The 17684-nt window shown below is 51.0% G+C and overlaps 1 protein-coding gene across 7 annotated transcripts in view; it reads right to left on the bottom strand.

Annotated features, from left to right (window-relative positions):
* CEP72 (centrosomal protein 72) overlaps nucleotides 1-17336 on the bottom strand; it is a 36903-nt gene extending 19567 nt beyond the window's left edge. For all 7 annotated transcript variants that reach the window (XR_004056327.1, XR_004056326.1, XR_004056329.1 and 4 more), the window contains exons 1-4: nucleotides 17162-17336; nucleotides 10267-10394; nucleotides 9105-9297; nucleotides 4169-4277 (exon numbers count right to left, since the gene is read on the bottom strand). Coding sequence is in view for 1 of the 7 variants with exons in the window: in XM_030927154.1 (XP_030783014.1) it covers nucleotides 4169-4277; nucleotides 9105-9297; nucleotides 10267-10394; nucleotides 17162-17243 (512 nt within the window). In the remaining 6 variants the exon portion in view is untranslated. The remainder of the gene's footprint in view (nucleotides 1-4168; nucleotides 4278-9104; nucleotides 9298-10266; nucleotides 10395-17161) is intronic.
* Nucleotides 17337-17684: the final 348 nt, after the last annotated feature.

Genomic DNA, 17684 nt, shown 5'->3' on the forward strand with positions numbered 1-17684 from the left:
AATGGCTGAAATCGGAGGTGTGTCACAATACGACGCGCCTTGGCATGGTGACCCTCTATACAGAGGAGAATGTGCTCAAAGGGGACCTTGTTTCCAACGAAGGCAGTTAAGAGATGTCTACACAAAACAAACCCAAGGGCAGTGACCAGGAACGCTGCTTTTGTGAGTGGCTCATGATACGACACCTGGTCCACCCGAGGCGGCCAGTCCCACTCCCCGGGGCCTGCGACTTGAGTTCTCCAGAGCGCTGCACAAAGAAGGGGGCCTGGGTCCTGGGGCCGGGACCTCCCTGAAGCCCGACACTGAGCACAGCTCCGTGGGCGTCCCCCACCTCCTCTGTGTGATACGGACACTGACCCACGTCATCTTGAACTCTCATCTCCGTGATAATTCAGTCTTGAGATGATCAAAGACAGGAACTGTGGACAATCTCAAGTGAGAAAATCCATGACTGAGGCTTCCATGCCAGGACACATGAACATCCACAAAGACGACTCGGGGGCGTGTCAATCAGTAACCCTCGTGTCTGTGCCACTCGGTATGAAGAATATTCTGTTCTCATCATCTAGAGGTTAAAGTCACGTGTGGTACGAAGAGTAATCTTACGTGAAGTGGCGCTCCGTGTCTGCACGCACCCTGAGAAAGCAGGAAAGTGCACCCACACGCTGCCGCTGGTCATGGTCAGCAGCATGAATGGTGGGGAAGACTTTTACTCCCTTTCTTTTCATCAGTTTCTGTGAGGTTTGTGACTTTTACACCAATCAAATACTACTGTAAAGTTTTAGTATAAGTAAATCTGAAGCCAAGTAAAAGACGAATAAGCTATTTTTTGACTAGAATACAGCATTTCCAACCACGCGGAACAAGTGCTTCCTTTATTCCCATGTGTATTACAACAAAAGAAAAAATTTGAAACGATCTCGTAAATCAGAATAAAAATGTATTTGGAATCGTGTCAGTAAAAAATGGCAGAGAAAAGAGCTCCAAATTCTAGCCCTCCATAAAAAGCAACTATATAAAAAGCAAGAAAAGGTATCAGAATGAGCTTTCTTAGAACTCAGAACCCAGCTAGCAACTGTGCAGGAAAACAGCCAGTTTTCCATACAGACTGTGACTGACACTCTAACCTGCCGCGTCCACTCCCCTCTCCCAGCTCAAGAGTAGCTGTGGAAACACCAGCCTGAGTTCCATGTACAGGTTTAGGAGCCCTAATCCAAAAGTTCAAAATCCACAACACGCAAAGGAAATGTGAACTAAGAAAAAAGAGAGAAGACACGAAGAACCGACAGGAAAGAGGGGTTATCACCACACATCCCGGAGACATTACAAAGGAAATAAAAGAATGTGATGAACATCTGTGCCCACCACCGTGACAACTCAGATGAGGTGGACCAATTCCTCGAAAGAAACAATCTGCCAGAACAGACGTAACTGTAGAGAGCTCTGTTAAAGAAATCAAGTCAATAGTTAATAACCTTCCAAAACAGAAAGTACCAGGCCAGATGGGCTCACTGTATAGAAGAAATTATACCAATTCTCCACAGCATCTGCCAGAAGATGGAAGCAGAGAGATGACTTCCTAACTCATTCTGTGTGGTCAGCATGACCCTAAAACCAAAACCAAAGACAATACAAGAAAACCACAGGCCAGTATCTCTCATGAATACAGACGCAAAAATCCTCAACAAAAAAAATCAGCAAACTGAATCCAACAATCCAACAGAATTTCATACCACAGTTAGGCAGGATTTATTCCAGGTATGTACGGCTGGCTCAACATTTAGTCCTTTTTCTCTTACAGATAGGTCTCACTCTGTCACCCAGGTTAGGGTGCAGTGGTGCCATCACAGCTCACTGCAGTCTCAAACTCCCAGGCTCAGGGGGGCTTCCTGCCTCCCGAGTGCCTGGGACTACAGGCACGCACCACCATAACCAGTTAATTTAGAAAAAAAAAAGTTTTCTTACAGACAGAGTCTCGCTATGTTGTCCAGGCTGGTCTCAAACTCTTGGCCTCAAGCAATCCGCCTACCTTGGCCTCCCGAAGCACTAAGATTACAGGTGTGAGCCACTGTGCCTGGCCCGGTTCAGCGTTTGAAAACCCTTCACGCCACAGGCTGAAGGAGAAAATCACAAGACCACATCATAGATGGAGAAAAAGCATTTGACAAAATCTAACACCCTTTCATGATGATCCTTTCAGCAAACTGGGAGAAGAAGGGAGGCTTCTCCACATGAAGACAGCACCCATCGTCCACAGCCAGCAGACTCAAGGCTGCGATGGAAACCAGATGTTCCCAGCAGACTCAAGGCTACGCTGGAAACCAGACGCTCCCAGCAGACTCAAGGCTGCGCTGGAAACCAGGTGCTCCCAGCAGACTCAAGGCTGCGCTGGAAACCAGGTGCTCCCAGCAGACTCAAGGCTGCGCTGGAAACCAGACGCTCCCAGCAGGACTGGGAGCGAGGCAAGGACGCTCCCTCTCACCAGACTTCCCAACATCATGCTGGAAGCCCCAGACAAGGCAGTAAGACAAGAAAAGGAAATAAAAGGTATACAGATTCGGAAGGAAGGAATAAAACTGTTCACAGATGACATGACTTTCTATGTAAAAAATGACAAAGAATCCACAAGAAAACCTCAGGAAACTAACAAGTGATGACAGCCAGCGTGCAGGATTCCAGGTGTCAGGACTGGCGCTGTGCCCCTCCACCCTCCGCCCCAAAGACATGTTGAAGTCCTTAGCCCAGTGCCTCGGAATGCAACCTTTCTTGGAAACAGGGTCTTACAGAGCCAATCAAATTACCATGAGGCCATTAAGGTGGGCCCTGATCCACAATCACTGGTGTCCTTCTAAGAAGGGGAAACCTGGCCCTGTAGAGAGACAGGCACAGAGCAGAGATTCTGTGAAGAGACACAGGGGAAGACAGCTTGTGAGAGCAAGGCTGGAGGGAGGCCCTCCGAGACGGACTACGCCAGCAGCTGCGTAGACCACCAGCAGCCAGGAGGGGCACGGAACAGCTTCTCCCGCACGGCTCGCACGAGCAGAAGGTGCGGGTACTAGAGTACCGCTGTCCAGGCAGCAATTGGTCTGGTGTGAAATGGGGTGGTGCGGGCTGCAGGGTGGGTATCTGAGGGAAGAGGAGATCCCGAGGATGCAGAGCCATTTTGGAGACACTGGAACAGAAGTCAGCAAAGACTGGCCCAAATTGGGCCCCTGCCTGTGCTGTGGGCAGGCATCTTACGGGCACACCATCCTGGCTTCCATACTGCCAATGGCTGCCTCCGCCCTGCAAAGGCAGAGCTAAGAAGATGGGACAGAGGTCACGCAGCCTCCAGGGCCCAAAACATTCACACAAAAAGGCTGACTGACCTCTGCACTAAGAGTTTAAAATGAGTGAAAGCATCTCACACAAGAAAAACATGATTTGATTACAAGCTTCAGACAAGACAAACAGCACTCAAGAGAGTGTATAATCCAACCAGTTCCCACGGCGACGCAGACAGAGTCCCCTGATTTCTGCCCCTTGAATCAACCCATACACAAAGCATGAAGTCTCCAGGGTTTTGGGATACACGTAGATACTATCAACCCAACACAGAAATGTAGGCAGCAAGGCTGGGACTGCAAGGGGAAGCAGGCCCGGCTCACACACACGCCCATGGTTCCCGGAGGTGGCCTCACCAGCACCAGCCACGGGGAGGGAGACAGGAGGGCGCATCCCAGCACCATCACAGAAAAGGTGGAGGAGGAAGGAGTCCTCCTCTATCCAGGCAGGTGGGTCCTGCTGAATGTGCTCATGGCCAGAAATGGGATTTGGTTGGATGGACAGCGAAGAAAGTAACTGAAGCAAGAGCTACAAGCAGAGGCGATCACAGACGTGAGAACTGCAGCCCTGGGAAGAGGGACATGACAAGCCCTTTCCTGGGTTGATTTTACACATATTACCTTCATCAACAGTTTCAATATTAGAAATAACTTCCAGGAATGCGGAGAACGGGAAAGAGGCCCCGTCCCACCAACCACTGAGTCCCCGCCGGCCGGGCTCTGCTTTCCTCCCTCCTGGCGTCCACCCCTGGAGGACTGGCACACAGCGAACGACGTTCAGTTAATCCTCCTGACAGCAGGCCCGTCAGAAACACTCTGGGCATCCATAGCACTTCTGTTCATACCTGCCCTCTTTCAAAGAAGCTGGGACGCTCTCTTTTGAGTCGAGTGAGTCCTCTGATGCAAAATGTAGTTGGGAAGCCTTCCGCTCGCTCTCTCTCACGGGGCGATCATCTAGAAGAAAAGGCCACAGAAAACTGCGCAGGTGGCAAGCGGTGGGCGGCTGTGCCCACCCTGGGGCATCTGCACAGGGCAGGGTGTCCATCCCCTCAGGGCCAGCCCTGCTCCCGCTGACCTAGTACAGGAATGCTGGGCTCTGGTGGTCCCACAGCTTCCCAGAGATGCCCAGTGTGATGCCGAGGTCGCCTGTCCCTCAGAGCTCACTGCTGCTCACAGGAGCAGCCGCACACGGATGAGGCTCACACACACACACACTCACACTCATACATACACACGCACACATACACACGTATACACACACATACACACGCATACACACATACACATGCATACACGCATACACACGCATACACGCACACACACATACACACGCATACACACACACATACACACGCATACACACACGCATACACATGCATACACACATACACACGCATACACACATACACACGCATACACATACACACGCATACACACACACACATATACACACACCCTTTCTCTAAAGTGTACAATGGGTGTGAGGTGGGATTCTCAAGTCACACTCGGGTAACCCAGAGAAGCCTCCAGGGAGGGAGGCTGCCCGGCGCGTGAGGCTGCAACTTCCAGGGGGCCTTTAGGGTCTGTGCTTAGGGCTGGACCTCAGGGACACATATGCCCGGGGCCATCAGGCTCCCACCCAGAACTCCTGGAGCTTTCTTATGTAAATCCCTGGAGATAAGAAGGTCCCCGGGCCTCCAACCTCAGCGCTCTGGAACTTGCAACACATCTTAGCCCCCACTCGTAATGTTAAATCTGTGACAAGTTCCCAGCTGCCTCCATTGAGCCTAGAGCACACCTCGAAAACTACATAATTACAGTAAGAAATGAGTAACAGCACAACATAATGTGCAAAGCAGAAAAACAGAGGAGTTCTGAAAATCACACAAAGGTGCCAAGTCAGAGGCCTCTGCAACCTGGGGCGCTCTCCACCCAGCATACATGACGCCCCCCAGGAGACACGGGGGCCAGGAGACCTGCCCTCCTGCAACCTTTCCACCCCGGCCTTCACCCGCCCCGCACTAACGACGCACAGCTCTCTGCCCACCAAGACTTCGCTTCACTTCTGAGTCAGTTCCAAATCCCGCACTCCAAGAATATTTCTCTGGACTGTTGTATAAATTCTAAGGCGGCATGTCTGAAGCCAAATGCAAACTCACCTCCACCCCAAAGCCACCCTCTCCTGCCGGCGCAGTCTCCCCAAACGCTGCCTCCACCCTACACGCAGGCCCTTGCTATCTGCCTCCTCCACCACCAGGGCCTTTCCACGAGGAGCCAAGGACCGAGCCCTGTCTGGGAGGCACCGTGCGGGGAGGGAGGCACCATGCAGGGCGGGAGGCACCCTGCGGGGCGGGAGGCACCATGCGGGGCAGCAGGCACCGTGCGGGGCAGCAGGCTGTCCCGGGGCCCAGCACCTCCGGGTTCCCGCAGCGCCTCTGACTGCCAGCACCACTGCTGGAAGCATCTGTCACGTGCGGGAAGACTGTTGTGTTCCTTCTCTGCAGAAACACTAAGATTCTGAATCTAAAACCTGGATGACAGAGGCGATGATTTAGAACTGAAGATTCCAAAAATCATCCAGAGTAAGGACAGCAGCTTCTGAAACAGCCAAACTCAAGTGTTTATGAGTCACTTGGTTAACCAGCCAAATAAACGCCAAAAAACAGGCGCTCTTCCCCCGACCTCTCCCAATTACACTGTGTCCACCGTGAATCCTCTCCCAATCACACTGTGTCTCGGGGGGTCCACTGTCCACTGTGAACGCCTCTCCCAATCACACTGTGTCTCGGGGGGTCCACTGTCCACTGTGAACGCCTCTCCCAATCACACTGTGTCTCAGGGGGGGTCCACTGTCCACTGTGAACGCCTCTCCCAATCACACTGTGTCTCGGGGGGTCCACTGTCCACTGTGAACGCCTCTCCCAATCACACTGTGTCTCGGGGGGTCCACTGTCCACTGTGAACGCCTCTCCCAATCACACTGTGTCTCGGGGGGTCCACTGTCCACTGTGAACGCCTCTCCCAATCACACTGTGTCTCAGGGGGGGTCCACTGTCCACTGTGAACGCCTCTCCCAATCACACTGTGTCTCGGGGGGTCCACTGTCCACTGTGAACGCCTCTCCCAATCACACTGTGTCTCGGGGGGTCCACTGTCCACTGTGAACGCCTCTCCCAATCACACTGTGTCTCGGGGGGTCCACTGTCCACTGTGAACGCCTCTCCCAATCACACCGTGTCTCAGGGGGGTCCACCGTGAATCCTCTCACAATTAAACAGTGAAATCCTCACTGGGTTTGGAAACAGACAGTGTGTCTTGGGGTGTCCACTGTGAATGCCACGGCCCCGTCCCAGTCAGAAGAGTGTCAGGCAGCAGAGCCAGGCTCTCAGGCGCCCGCACCATGCATGTGCCACACGCTCCCAAGGAGGTGCTCCTCGCTGCCAAGAGCTGCAGCACAGAGCTCTATCCACACTGGAAGGCCAGCAGCAGGGCCTGTCCAGGGCCCAGCACTGGCCACATAAGCGGGTGAGCCAGGTTCTTCCCTGACAGTGATGCTGGGAGCTAGGTCTCACTTTGACCACAGAGATGCCCTGAGCGCCTCCCAGCCCTTGCAGAGCAGCAAACGCACCCCCAGTCACTGGCCTCCCATCCGATGCTCCTTCCACTGCCAACTGCCAGCCCCCAGTGCCCAGGGTAGCTGAGCTCCTGCAGAAGCAAAGTCCACCAGGACCCAGGGCTACTGTCAGCTCCTCGAGTCACTTTTAGAAGGTCAGAGAAAAATTGTTTTGATCATTAGTTACTAAAAAATGGTCAAACTGTGGCAGACTGGGGCATTCTCACAAGAGGACTCCTTTAAACAAATTTCAATCCATACCACTAACCTACACTGTCACCTAACAAGGAACAGAGGGTGTGTGTGCCGCATGCTGACAGACAGCTCTTTCCAGCACCTCCAGAAACTTCTCCAAGTAGCAAAGCAATGCCGTGTAAAATGTTAGAATTTGGCCAGCCTCAGTGGCCCAAGCCTGTAATCCCAGCACTTTGGGAGGCCAGGGTAGGCGGATCACTTCAAACCAGGAGTTTGAAACCAGCCTGGCCAACATGGCAAAACCCCATCTCTAGTAAAAAGACAAAAATTAGCAGGGCGTGGTGGCACACACCTGTAATCCCAGCTACTTGGGAGGCTGAGGCAGGAGTATTGCTTGAGGCGGAGATTGCAGTGAGCTGAGATCACGCCACAGAACTCTAGTCTGGGCAATGAAGCGAGACTATGTCTCAAAAATAACATAAAATAAAATGTGAGAATTCCATTTACAAACACGTGTGATCACGTCACCGTCAAGACACCACAGGCCAGTCCTCCCTGTGATGAGGTGACATGGCACCACACGGGCTCCACGGTGGCCAAAGACGGCCTACCCAGTCTACTGACTGAGGCGCTCAGGCGCTCCTCCACCTGTTTTCCCACCTCCTGTGTGCAGCTTCACTGACATCACACGGACTTCATGGGGCTGACAGGGTGAGGTCTGCTGGGTGTTCATCTGGTGGATGGCAAAACCCCACTGGCCCTCAGTCCCGATGCGCACGACGGACAGTACCCAGGGGCCGGGCACATCACCCACCGATGTGCTTCAGCTGCGGGGCCTCCTTCAGCTGCTGTTGACTTGAAATTGACATAAGAATCTCAGTTCTCTAGAAGAACCTGAGCGCTCCCCACGGCCGTGGAAAACAGCCTGTTCAGGGCACTCGCAGTGGGGGAAAGTGTTCTGTCCTCTGTGATTCTGTTGGTCTTTTTTTCTAACAAGATAGTCGGGACTCTGTGATTCTTTTGTTTTTGATAGGGTTCTAGGTTCAGAAGGAGGGGCAGGTTTTGAACAGCAGGGCATGGTAGGTCTAACCCTAACAACAGAAATAACCAGTGAGCGTTTATAGGCCCCTGGCCATGCCGGGCAGTCTGGGAGCTTACAGATATTAACTCAGGTCTCCCCACCACGACATGCCCACACGGCATTCTTATCCCCCATTTCACACAGGAGGACTGAGGTAACCCTGCATCCTCTTCTTCCCCCATGGACTCTGGAGTGTGCCTCCGGGCTGAGGCCCCAGCTCTCTCTCCTGGATCTGTGACTCGGGGTAGGGTCAGCAGAGACACCACCAGGTGCTCACAGCAACAGCAACAATACCTCCGGGGAGACAGGAGGCAGATGGGAAGGTGACCTGCAGCTGCCCCAACCCAGAGACCCTCCCTACTGGGCACAGCTGTGGGGGCCCTGGAAGTTCTGCCTACAAGACTGTCATGGAAACCCTTTTCTTTCAGGTTCCCTCCCAACCCTGTCCTAGTGGCAGGTGTGGGGGACAATGAGCTGCTTGTCCTGTGTGCTTCCAAGTGGGGCAGAACCAGGCAGCGTCCTGCTGTTTAGCTGCACCTGAGGTGATGCCTGGCGGCTATGCAAGGAAACAGGACAGGAGATGTTCGGGAACGTGCCCAAGTCCAACAGCCATGAGGCGGAGTGCCGGAACAGGACAGAGCAGCCTGGTCCAGGGCTGTGCTCCCACGGCCCCAGCCCTGCGCCTTCCCAGGCTGCTCCCCTTCCAGTCCTGTCCTGTCCAGACACAAGGCCACTAAAGCTGTGTATCTGCAGGAACTCAAGCCATCAACGTAGAAAACCAACTCCTGGTTCCAGGAGGAATCAAGCACGTGACGTTGAGCACACAGACACCCACCACGACTCCCACACCCTGCGGGGCAAAAGCATGGACGTGGCCCTGCCCAACGCCTACCCAGCTGCCGGAGCTTGGGGAGCAGGTGCACAACAAAAAGGCGGTAGTCAGGCTCGACCTTCACCACGGGGTTCAGCCGGAAGTCCACGTCCATGAGCTCGGTTAAGGCGTGGAGCCGAAACACCTCTGCCAAAGAGGAGATGCAGTTGTAGTAGAGATTGAGACTCTCCAGTGCGGTCAGGTACTGAATGCCCTGTCAACAGGAAAACACAGTGAATTCGTTCACACTTTAAAAAAGAAACACGCAGTGAAATCAGCCAGCAACACACACTGACCAACAAACTTCATAAACGCATTTGCAATAAACACACGTCGTTACCAGGAAAAGTAGAAAAATGAAGCATGTTCTCATCTATGAAGTTCTTTGGGCCTCACGTGGTGAGATGACCGTTTAGGGAAGCCACATGTGCCGTGGTGTGATGCAACCAAGCACAGCTAATATCTACTGAGGCCACAGTGTGCACCAAGCTGAGTGATTTACACATACAATTTCATTTAATCCACACGCCGCTCTACAGGGTGAGAACTGTCAGGGTCTGCCCTTCACAGATGAGAAAGCTGAGGTCTGGGAAGGGGGAAAGATGAAGCAGCACTGGGTGCAGCCTGGGCTGGGTCCGCATCTGACTTGGAGCAGCCTCCCAAACTGGTGTCAGACGCGGCCTCCATAATGCTCAGGCACCAGGCTCGGGGCAGGCGTATCCCACGGTTCTGTCAGGGCCAATCAGGCTATGCAGATGCGGCCTCCATAATGTTCAGGCACCAGGCTCGGGGCAAGTGCATCCCACGGTTCTGTCAGAGCCAATCAGGCCATGGCAGGTATGCACAGCTCCCCTCACCACCACCTAGGCGTCTCCCTCCAGGGTGACCCTGCCAGGGGCCCAGAGGCAGCCCCAGGCCCACTGTGCTGCCACTCAGTAGTCTCTGGGGTCTCATTTCATTTCCTTTAAAGATATAACCATCATCATCAGAGGGCTACAACACAACGTAACGTGATGTGTATGAAATGTAGCCCACGGTAAACACAAAAAAACACTACCCAAAGTGTACAGTTTACAGTTGTAAGCAGAGGGTTACAAAACACACGCCGTTTCTGCTGCGAATGGACTTTCCACTGATGTTGATAGCAATAAATTTTCTTTTAAGAAAGAGACCTAAAACTTACCTCCAGACTAACCAAGGAGTTGCGTGAGAGATCCAAAGATTTCAGACCTGTTAAACTCATCAGAGAATGTCCCAGGTGGGTAATCTTCTCTTGGTAAGTTCCAGGAATAGACAATGACTGAAGCTCAGCTAAGAATTAAAAAAAAAATTATGAGATTTTAATCTTTTCTTTTGAAAACAATTATTATAATAAAGGTCAAGTTCTTGGTGTTTGGATATAGAATAGATACTGACACAGATTCTTGGTTTAATTCAACTTTACTCAGGCTCCTGAATCTTCTCCTCGGCCATCTGCGCCCTTCCTTGTAAAGTCCAGTTTAGTGTGGCCAAAACCCCCACCCTCAATATCTGCTCAGGTTCCCTATCCCCAGATCCCACAGGGGCTGTCTGGTCACCCTGGCCTCTCTTTCACAAGAATCCTGTTCAGTAGGTTTAACCCAAATCCCCTTACTCCTCATGTGTCCTCTCAGTCATTTTCCATCCACTGCCCCTGCCCTCATCCTCGGCTATAAACTCCCCCTGGCCCCTGCTGTACTTGGAGCTGAGCTCCATCTCTCTCCCCCACTGCAAAATCCCAGCACTGTGACCCCAGGCCCACCTCGATGGCCCTGAATAAAGCCTTCCTCACCGTGCCTGACAAGGGTCATTCAAAACATTTCTTCCTCTAACAGTACACGTAAAAAGACTGAGAGACAAATGTTAACACGTGTCCTATTGTGGAATAAATCCCTTTACTTTCCCTCTTACACACTTCTGTATTTTCAGCTTTTCTCAGAGAGATATATATCCTCGTAATCCGAAAAAGGCACCTAGAACCCAGTACAACTCCTTTGGAGTTGGACTATCAGCACTGACGAGCAAGGAATGTACCTGAAGTTTCAGCTTCTGTTTATCTCTGCAGTACCTCCAGGCCCACATGCTTCTTCCCACCTTTACTGCCTCCCAAAGCATCTCTCCCCAGGAACACCCCTCTAATTCATCTCCCGCCTCCACTTCTGGCTGCTCAATTCTGTCACGCCTTGCAGCCATCACCGTCCGAAACCCACTAGTCGGGTAACCTGTCTGCTGTCCTCCTCTTACACCTGTGGTCGGGCTGTGCAAGCTCCGTGCACCCTGCATGCTTCTGCAACGTGCACTCATAAGTAGTCATTAGATCAACGTTAACTACAAGATGAAAGTTTCCATAATCAAAAAGACAGTTTAGATCTGAATACATCAATACTTTCCCAGGAACATTTATGTTTTAGAATACGTTTTGCGTTTTTTGTTTTTGTTTTGAGATGGAGTCTTACTCTGTTGCCCAGGCTGGAGTGCAGTGGTGCGACCTCGGCTCACTGCAACCACCATCTCCTGGGTTCAAGTGATTCTCCTGCCTCAGCCTCCTGAATAGCTAGGATTACAGGGACGTGCCACCACATCCCGCTAATGTGTGTATTTTTAGTAGAGATGGTGTTTCTACTAAAACCCCATGTTTCCCTGTTTCCTCACATAGCCCTTGGGCATCATCTCAGATGCAGCTAAACAGCAGGACGCTGCCTGGTTCTGCCCCACTTGCAGGCACACAGGACAAGCAGCTCATTGTCCCCCACACCCTGCCACCGGGACAGGGTCAGGAGAGGACAAGGTACAGTGACTTTTGGCTCATGTTCCTGAAAGAAAAGGGTTCCGTGACAGTCTTGTGGTTTCCTGACCATGTTGGCCAGGCTGGTCTCGAACTCCTGACCTCCGGTGATCCATCCGCCTCAGCCTCCCAAAGTGCTGGGACTACAGGCATGAGCCACTACACCCAACCAGAATGTTCTGATTAAGTTTACAATTTGGTTTGAGCTCTTCCAGTTCCAGGCAAGACGGAGGGGACAGATTTCACCCTGCTCCTCCCGCATATTAGACCCACCGCCCTGGAGGAAAATATATGGAACAAGCATTGGGGACTGCAATGAACAGAAGCCAACCGGCTAGGGGCCTCGGCACTCGAGAGGTAACCCAGCACTGAGGCCCTGGGTTGACTCTGGCGTTTTGTTTATGCTTGCTTACTACACATCTCACTCCGGGTGCCACAGAAGCTGGCAGCCCAGAAACACCAAAAGACCAAAAACCGTAAGGCTGCTCTCGATGGCCAAAGGACCAGGAGGGGCCTTGCAGGACAGACTCTCTTCACATCATCAGCCCTCCTGCAAGCAAACCACACACACACACACATACACACCCCTCGTCCACCTGGCACCAGGAGGGGCCTTGCAGGACAGACTCTCTTCATATCATCAGCCCTCCTGCAAGCAAACCCACACACACATACACAACCACACACACACACAAACACCCCTCATCCACCTGGCCTTGCGTAGCAGCCAGCACCGGGGTGTGAGAATGGATCCTGACTGCTGTCCCGGCTGGCTAGAACAAGGTGGTGCCCTTCACCCTCCCAGCCAGTAGGGTCCGCCACAGCCTGTGGGTGAGGCAGGAGCCCCATGACTGTCCCGGCGATGAGGCTGCACCCAGCAGGCTCCAGTGAGGCATCTTCTCAAGTAATGGGATTTAAACAGGAAGCAGAGCCTCATGACATCATACTCAGCACGTCCACAATACGATAAAAAATGACCAAGAACCAGAAAAATGGCAATTTGAATGAGAAAACACAGTCAATCAACAGATACCACCAAGAGAGAACACAGAAGTCAGGTCTAACAAGGATTTTAAAGTGACTGTCATAAAAAATACTTCAAAGAGCAATTACAAACACTTGAGACAAAGGAAAAACTAGTCTTAGCAAAGAAACAGAAGATATACAGAAGAAACAAACAGAAATTTCAAAGAAAAATACAATAACAAAAAATCACAAGAGCAGTTTAATAGCAAAATGGAGATGACAGATGAAAACCGTAAAACTGTAAAGAAGGCCGGGCACAGTGGCTCACGCCTGTAATCCCAGCACTTCGGGAGGCAGAGGCACGCGGATCACAAGGTCAGGAGATCGAGACCATCCTGGCTAACACGGTGAAACCCCATCTCTACTAAAAAAATACAAAAAATTAGCTGTGCATCGTGGCGGGCGCCTGTAGTCCCAGCTACTTGGGAGGCTGAGGCAGGAGAATGGCGGGAACCCGGGAGGCGGAGCTTGCAGTGAGCTAAGATCGTGTCACTGCACTCCAGACTGGGAGAGAGAGCGAGACTCCGTCTCAAAAAAGAAAAAAAAAAACTCTAAAGAAAAACTAAGAGAACCTGTCACAAGCAGACCTGTCGTAAGACAATCGCTGAACACAGTTTTTCAAATATAAAGGAAAGACAAAAGAAAGAAACCTAGAGCATCGTGGAATGAAGAAAAAATAACGGAACAGAGAAACATACAGATAAATGCGTTTCCTCCTGAGTTACTGAAAAGGTGTTTTTTAAAAAATCATAATAATATGGTTCTCAAGGTATGCAGAGAAAATACTTAAGACAACTAAATTGTAAAGGGGAGAGGATAGAGACCTAAATGGTGATAAAGTTTCTATATTTCACTCAGGAGTGGTAAAATGTCTGTACAAGTAAACTGTGTTGAATTACATAAGTACATTGTAATTTGTGTAGGCACCACTATGAAAACCATACAAGGAGACATACACCAAAACATAACTGATAAATCAAAATAAGATACTAAAAACATTCGAGTAAGTCACAGGAGGCAGGAAAAGGGACACAGAAGGAAAAAACACAGGAAACAATCAAAAAACAATAAAATGGCACACTTAAGTTCTAATATTTAACAATTATATTAAATGTAAATGGCCTAAAACACTACTACAAGACAGAGATTAGCAGAGTGAATAAAAATAATGAACCAGAAAACTAATTTCAAATATAAAGATACAGGTAGGTTAAAAGTTCAAAGTAAATGGATAGGAAAAGATATGCCATGCAAAAACCAATCAAAAGAAGCTACAGTAGCTACAGTAATATCAAATAAGGCAGATGTCTCAACAAACAAAATGACCAGGAAAAAAGAGGAACAAGAGCCAGGCACGGCGGCTCACACTTGTAATCCCAGCACTTTGGGAGCCCGGCGGATCACCTGAGGTCAGGAGTTCGAGACCAGCCTGGCCAACATGGTGAAACCCTGTCTCTACTAAAAATACAAAAATTAGCCGGGCATGGTGGCAGGTGCCTGTAATCTCAGCTACTGGGGAAGCTGAGGCAGAAGAATTGTGTGAACCTGGGAGGCAGAGGTTGTAGTCACCCAAAATCGTTCCACTGCACTCCAGCCTGGGCAACAAGAAGGAAACTCTGTCTCAAAAAAAAAAAAAAAAAAAAAAAAAAAAAAAAACCGGGGAAGACTACATATACTAAAAGGGTCAGTCCACTAAGAAGATATAAAAATCCTAGATATTCAATTCAACAAATAACAGGGCTTCAAAACATATAAAGTGAAAAAAGAAATAGACAAATCCACAATTACAGTTAAGGGTTCAAGACCCCTCTCTCAGTCATTAATAGAGTCACTAGACAGAAAATCAGCAAGGATACAGAAGAATTGAACAACACCATCAACAAACAAGATCTAATTGATATTTATGTACTTACATAACAGTCCACTCAACAACAGAATACACACACATTCAAGTGCACCTGGAACATTCAACAATATAGACCAGATGCTGGATCATAAAACAAACCCTGACAAATTTAAAAGAATTAAAATCATACAGATTATGTTCTAGCCATAATGTAATCACACAGAAAAATAACAGGAAAATCTCCAAACACATGGAACCTTAAAAACATACTCCTTAAAAATCCACAGGTCAGGCCGGGCACAGTGGCTCACATCTGTAATCCCAGCACTTTGGGAGGCAGAGGCGGGTGGATCACAAGGTCAGGAGATTGAGACCATCCTGGCTAACACAGTGAAACCCCGTCTCTACTAAAAAATACAAAAAAAAAAAAAAAAAATTAACCAGGCGTGGTGGCGAGCACCTGTAGTCTCAGCTACTCAGGAGGCTGAGGCAGAAGAATGGCATAAACATGGGAGGCAAAGCTGTCAGTGAGCCAAGATTGTGCCACTGCACTCCAGACTGGGTGACAGAGCAAGACTCTGTATAAAAATAAATAAATAAGTAAATAAATAAAACCACATGTCAAACAGGAAGTATCGAGGGAAATTCTTAAAATACGCTGAACTGGATGAAAATTAAAATACAACATAACAAAATTTGTGGATACAGCTAAAGTAGTGCTTAGAGGGAAACTTGTAGCACTATTTATAATAGAAAATAAGAAAGTCTCCAATCAATCATCTACATTTTTGCCTCAAGAATCTAGAAAAAGTATAAAATAAATGCAAAGCAAGCAGAAAGAACGAAATTTAAAAAATCAGAAACCACTGCCTCAGGATCACGTGGACTTTGTCACGATGTTACTGTTCCCCTTAACTACTCTACAGAGAACTACTCTACGGATTATTGGACATTATAAAACGTTGTTTTCCATTTGAGATATTCTTTGAGGACCTGGGGACTGATGCCAGTTGGTCTAAAGGACCCCACAAGCAGACTCACCAAAGAATGCAATTTCCACACCCTGATAATTCCATGGCCCTTACCTCGACCAACTGACATCATCAATTTTCCAGCCCCTCACAATCCTGTTCCTTTCAAGACCCCAGCTCAGGCTGGGCATGGTGGCTCATGCCTGTAATCCCAGCACTTTGGGAAGCCAAGGTAGGCGGATCACGTGAGATCAGGAGCTCAAGACCAGCCTGGCCAACGTGGTGAAACACTGTCTCCACTAAATATACAAAAAATTAGCCGGGCTTGGTGGCGTGCACTTGTAATCCCAGCTACTCAGGAGGCTGAGGCAGGAGAATCACTTGAGCCTGGGAGGTGGAGGTTGCAGTGAGCTGAGATTATGCAACTGCACTCCAGCCTGGACAACAGAGTGAGACTCCGTCTCAAATAAAAAAACAAAAAACCCAGCTCAGATCTCCTTGGGGAGATGGATTGAGGCCTCCTTCCACCTCCCTGATGGGCTCCTGCCAGCATTAAACTCTCTGCTGCAAACCCTGCTGTCTCCGTGTATTGGCCTGTGGCCCCACAGCACCTGACTGAACCTGTAGGTCCAGTAACACCTGCAAACCACACACAGACATTAACAGGCTAAGAACAGAACCCCAGGAACAACTCTACACACACACTCCACAAGTTAGCTCAAATAAGCCAACTCCGCAAAACCCCACACAGCCAAGACTCAAGGTGAACTGATAATATGAACGGTTCTCTGACAACCAGAGATACAGAATTGGTCACTTAAAAGCTTCAAAAACAGAAATTGATCTGTCCATATGGTTTCACTGGAAAATTCCACAAAACATTCAAACAATGAGCACAAACTCTACAGAACCTCTTCTAAATATGAGAAGGCAACACTTCTCAACAGCTTATGAGCTCGGCTTCCCCCTGACGCCAAAACCAGACAAAAACAGGCCAAAAATAAGGAAACCGGCCACCAACATCCTCAAGAAGGCCAAGCCCAACAATCAGCATAGAGTGGGCCCAGGAGAACCAGGAAGAGGGGTCCCCAGCGGGAGGGCGGGCCGCGCTCCTGGAGAGCAAGGCTGGCTCGCTCTCCTCGGCGGATATAACCCCCAGTCCCTGTACCACAATGACCCGACAGACAGGCAGGAGCCGCGACTGCGGGACCGGAACGCGGGCAGGAGCTGCACCTCTGCACGAGGGGCGGGGTCCTCACCTGGGCACGCGCGCCCCGCCCGCCCGAGACCGTTCCGGACGCCCACGGCGCCTGCGCAGAGGGGCCCCACCTGCCCACGGTCCGCCGCCCAGGCAACCAGGCGCGGCCGCCCCGGGAAGCTCGGCACCCACCCCCCGCCACCCTCACGCTTGCACCCCCGCCCGCCGGCGCACCCAGGTCGCGGTGAGGCCCTAGTCCGCTCTTCGCCCGGACCGCCTCCTCGCTCAGCACCAGCCGCGGACCAGCCCGCGCCATGTTTCAAACGGAGCCCTCGGACGGCGCCTGCGCGGCGGGCGGGGCAAGGCTAAGAGAGGGGCGGGACCTGCGTGGGCAGAACCAAGAGTCTGCGGGACGGGGCGGGGCCTGCGCGGCGGGGCGGGGAGAGGGGCCGGGATAGGGGCGGGGAGAGGGGCCGGGATAGGGGCGGGGAGAGGGGCCGGGATAGGGGCGGGGAGAGGGGCCGGGATAGGGGCGGGACCTGCGTGGGCGGAACCAAGAGCCTGGCCGGGGGGTCTCCTGAATGGCGGTTCTGCCAGGCACTGGCTCCGCCACCCCAGCCCCCGCCCCAGATAGCGCCCCGTCTAGGCTTCCCTGGGCGCGGCCGCCTTCTAGACCCGGGTCCTTGACACACGCCGTGTCCTCCCGGGGAAAGCCCGAGTAGGCGCAGTGGAATCGCGGCTGCTGGTGCGCGTGGGG

Source organism: Rhinopithecus roxellana, chromosome 3 (assembly GCF_007565055.1).
Source record: "Rhinopithecus roxellana isolate Shanxi Qingling chromosome 3, ASM756505v1, whole genome shotgun sequence".
Classification (NCBI taxonomy): domain Eukaryota; kingdom Metazoa; phylum Chordata; class Mammalia; order Primates; family Cercopithecidae; genus Rhinopithecus; species Rhinopithecus roxellana.